Source organism: Etheostoma cragini, unplaced genomic scaffold (genome assembly GCF_013103735.1).
Source record: "Etheostoma cragini isolate CJK2018 unplaced genomic scaffold, CSU_Ecrag_1.0 ScbMSFa_291, whole genome shotgun sequence".
In the NCBI taxonomy this organism is placed as follows: Eukaryota; Metazoa; Chordata; class Actinopteri; order Perciformes; family Percidae; genus Etheostoma; species Etheostoma cragini.
In genome coordinates, this window is record NW_023267123.1 from 2,297 (window position 1) to 6,793 (window position 4,497).

A 4,497-nucleotide genomic window follows, 5' to 3' on the forward strand; every position below is an offset into this window, starting at 1 on the left:
GTGCATTGCCCTGACTTGATAAATATATAAAAATAAAATCAATAAATGCAGATGACTAACTGGTGTCATGACACAGAACGACCACTAGATGGATCCCAACACAAAGGAAAGATGAGAGAGTTACTGGACTGCTGCCATGCAGTTCAGCAACTTGTAATATCTCATGCAGAAATAAAATACAATCCCTTTAATAGACTATTATTGTCTTGTTGATCATACGTTTGCATTTGCTGTATGATTGGATGTTAGTGTGTGGTCTTTACACCAAGGAACACAACGTCAACAAGACTGTATCATCATATCTTTGACATGTTGCAGATGTGTGTCTCTTTGTGTCCATAAATACAAAAGAAGATTGACGCACTATAACGCGTCAACACACGTGATAACCTGTAAGGTAAAGCTCCACCTCTGCTCCACATTAACCAGACCCCACCCTGGTGTTGCACCCTGTGAATCAGAGGGAGGAACCAGAAGCTAACAGCAGGAGGAGGAGCAGCAGTGGAAAGAGGAGAGCTTCTACGTCACACTCCACAAATGAAAGTTAAGATTGTCAGGGTGTCGGCCGCGCTGCAGTCCAGACAAGTCTCTGTTTCTCTCTGAAAGACAAGTCAAAGGGACTTCATCAGGTCTTTGTCCACAGCCCAGCAGAGTCTCTGGACCACCGGTGAGTCCAGCTGATCAGATTTAACTTCCTCCAACCAGGATTAACACTGAGCTCCAGCTCTGCTCAGGCAGGACCTTCCTCTCTTTTCCTTTCTGGTGACATGTGGAACAACATAAGGACGGCTGGTAGTCTGCAGGCCGGTCTACAGCAGCCCCCTTTAACAGCTGGAACCGGTCTCTCTGGGGCCGCTCGCAGGATTTTAGGAAATGTTTTAAAACTTAAGTTAGTTACGTAGTGTTGAGAAAAGTCAAAAAAAGTGACAAACATTACAAAAAAAATGTCAAAAGTGTTGAAAAAAGGGAGAAAAACATAAGAAGAAGTGTTGATTTATTTGGGTTAACCAGTCTCTCTGTGCAGCTCTCAGGACTTCAGGAAGCTGTTTTTTGAGTTTAGGTTACTTCCTGCTTTACTGCTGTTGTTACCGGTTACAGATCGCTTCATGAATACTGCTTCCTGTTTGGCCTCTGGCTGTTTCACAATAAAAGCTTTCAACAGAGAACCAGACTAGAGATGTTCCGATACAAATACCAGTATCAGGAAGTACTGGAGTTTATGCAGCGTTCTGATGCCAATAATAAACCCCTGAAGGAAATCTAGGTTAAAGTAGTTTATTTATGTTCTTTTCCAATTAGAACTGACTGTCAAACTGGATAAAAAATAAAGTTATGTGGCGCTCATTGTTATGATTGTTCATGTTTCGAAAAACAAATTCAACCTGAGCCAGACCGACAAAGATAGAAATCATATCACATCCATAGAGCGAAAGTAGCATACAGCTGTTAAAATATAATAAAATATATGACACACTGGTATTGGATTAGTACTAGAACCCGACCGATATATCAGCGGGCCGATACTATCGGCCAATACTAGGTATTCCTTGATATATCGGTATCGGCATTTATAATGGTCGATTTTTAAAACTATACAACGTCATTTATTAGGACAACTAAACGATTCGGATCAAGGAATATTTAAAACAAATAAAAACGGACGGTCAACCATGTTATGAGCGTTGGTGTTGCATAGTCTGTCCACCAGAGGACGCTCTATAACGTCCCTGTTAGTGATGGTGTTGCATAGTCTGTCCACCAGAGGACGCTCTACAACGTCCCTGTTAGTGATGGTGTTACATAGTCTGTCCACCAGAGGACGCTCTACAACGTCCCCGTTAGTGATGGTGTTGCATAGTCTGTCCACCAGAGGACGCTCTACAACGTCCCTGTTAGTGATGTTGTTACATAGTCTGTCCACCAGAGGACGCTCTACAACGTCCCTGTTAGTGATGGCGTTTTGTTGCGCGATTGGTTTTTAAATAATCAAATAATTGTATCGTATCGGCCAATACGCAAGTTCAAGAAATTCAGAAATTGGTATCGGGAAGCAAAAGAATAGGATACTCGGAAATCTTTAATACAGACAGCAATAAAAACTGGCTGACACAACAGGATGTTCTGTAGTGTCAGAGCAGCAAGCTTTCTCATTTGCCCTCTCTCGCCTGGCAGGTTCAAAATTACCCGACTGCTGAACTTTCAACCTCTTCCTCATCCAAGTCAGTCGACCTAGTTCTAGTACTAGGCTGAGGCTACTCTCCCCAATGTGACGTCATCAACAAATTGAGTTAAAAAAACTTGTGAATACCAAAAATAACAAAAAACTTGCCTTTAACAATATTTGTGGAGACATATTAAAAAATGCTACACATAGCTTGAGGGATCCTTTTAATAAAGAGAGCATAGAATTTCCTTTTTTTCTATAAATAATTAAAGTGGTGTTGAATTAAGTGTTATTTCCTTTCCTTAACCCTTTGTGTAGATATGGCTGCTGCAAACTATCTGCCATCTGAAGATCAGTTTCTGTGCTCCATCTGTCTGGATGTGTTCACTGATCCTGTCTCCACATCATGTGGTCACAACTTCTGCAAAACCTGCATCACTGAACACTGGAATAATAATAACCAGTACATGTGTCCGCTGTGTAAAGAGGCTTTTAAGACAAGACCTGATTTGAGGATCAACAGTTTGCTTTCTGAGATGGTCGCTCAGTTAAGACAGTCAGCTCAACAGAAAGCCAGCAGCAGCAGCTCAGAGCAACAAGTGTCCAAACCAGGAGAAGTTCCCTGTGACGTCTGCACTGGAACCAAACTGAAGGCCCTGAAGTCCTGCCTGGTGTGTCTGGTCTCCTACTGTGAGACTCACCTGGAGCCTCATCTGACCACATCAGGTCTGAAAAGACATCAGCTGATCGACCCTGTGGAGAACCTGGAAGGCAGGATGTGTACGAAGCACGATAAACCTCTGGAGCTGTTCTGTAAGACCGACCAGACATGTGTCTGCATGCTCTGCACTGTTTTAGACCACAAGATGCATGATGTTGTTCCTCTGAAAGAAGGATATGAAGGAAAGAAGGTCCAGCTGGGGAAGACGGAGGCTGAAATTCAGCAGATGATCCAGAAGAGACGACTGAAGGTTCAGGAGATCAAAGACTCAGTGGAGCTCAGTGAGGAAGCTGCAGACAGAGAGCTAGCAGAAGGTGTTCAGGTCTTCACTTCTCTGAAGGAGTCTGTTGAGAGAGGCCTGAATGAGCTCATCAACACCATCAAAGAGAAGCAGAAAACAACAGAAAAACAGGCTGAAGCTTTCATCACAGAGCTGGAACAGGAAATCTCTGAGCTGATGAAGAGAAGCACTGAGGTGGAGCAGCTCTCACGCACTGAAGACCACCTCCATCTTCTCCAGAGGGTCCAGTCCCTAAACATCCAACAATCTCCACCCACCAAGGACTGGACAGAGGTCAGCGTCCCTCCATCATCATATGACGGGACTGTGGTGAAAGCTGTGGCTCAGCTGGAGGAGACACTCAGTAAAGAGATGAAGAAGCTGGTTGAGTCTGAGCTGAAGAGGGTCCAGCAGTATGCAGTGGATGTGACTCTTGATCCTGATACAGCTAATCCTCAACTCATCCTGTCTGATGATGGGAAACAAGTTAATCATGATGATGTGAGGAAGAATCTCCCAGACAACCCAGAGAGATTTTCTAAGTGTGTTAATGTTTTAGGAAAACAGGGTTTCTCTTCAGGCAGATTTTACTTTGAGGTTCAAGTTGAAGGAAAGACTGAATGGGATCTAGGAGTGGCCAGAGAGTCGATCAACAGGAAGGGAGACATCATACTGAGCACTGAGTATGGTTACTGGACGTTTTGGTTGACAAATGAAAATGAGTACTACGCTGCTGATGACCCTCCAGTCCGTCTCTCTCTGAAGTCTCCTCCTCAGAAGGTGGGGGTGTTTGTGGACTATGAGGAGGGTCTGGTCTCCTTTTATGACGTAGATGCTGCAGCTCTTATCTACTCCTTTACTGGCTGCTCCTTCACTGAGAAACTCTTCCCATTCTTCAGTCCCAGTGAAAATGACGATGGTAAAAACTCTGCCCCTCTGATCATCTCTCCTGTCAGAGTCAACTAATTACTTAACTTCTTATGTGTATTGATTATTTCTATTCATGGTCTCAAATGCACAATTGTTGCATTAATTTTTTGTACAAAATGTGTATGTGTGATGCGTTTACAGTAGTGATTTACAATACATTGTTGTAATTTTTTATTATATGTCTCCCAATACACACTGTTGTATTATGACACATGTTTATGTTAAGAATATCCATATACACCTCTGTTAACTTCATTTATTTTCAACTTTCAAAACTACTTAGTTTTAAAAGAGACCAAATATGCCAAGATGAAGTTTAAGTCAATTTGCAAAGAAATTCTGCGAAATGTGTCATTTGTATTTTTAATGTTTAGCCACAGAAAACATATTGCTGAATATTTC

General features: G+C 42.5%; 1 protein-coding gene across 1 annotated transcript; it reads left to right on the top strand.

Annotated features, from left to right (window-relative positions):
- Positions 1 to 427: 427 nt before the first annotated feature.
- On the top strand, positions 428 to 4,146 carry LOC117940632 (E3 ubiquitin-protein ligase TRIM21-like). Its single transcript, XM_034865847.1, has 2 exons — positions 428 to 667; positions 2,483 to 4,146. Exon 2 carries the CDS (start codon positions 2,485 to 2,487, stop codon positions 4,129 to 4,131), a length of 1,647 nt encoding a protein of 548 aa, XP_034721738.1. The 5' UTR covers positions 428 to 667; positions 2,483 to 2,484; the 3' UTR covers positions 4,132 to 4,146.
- The last annotated feature ends 351 nt before the right edge of the window (positions 4,147 to 4,497 follow it).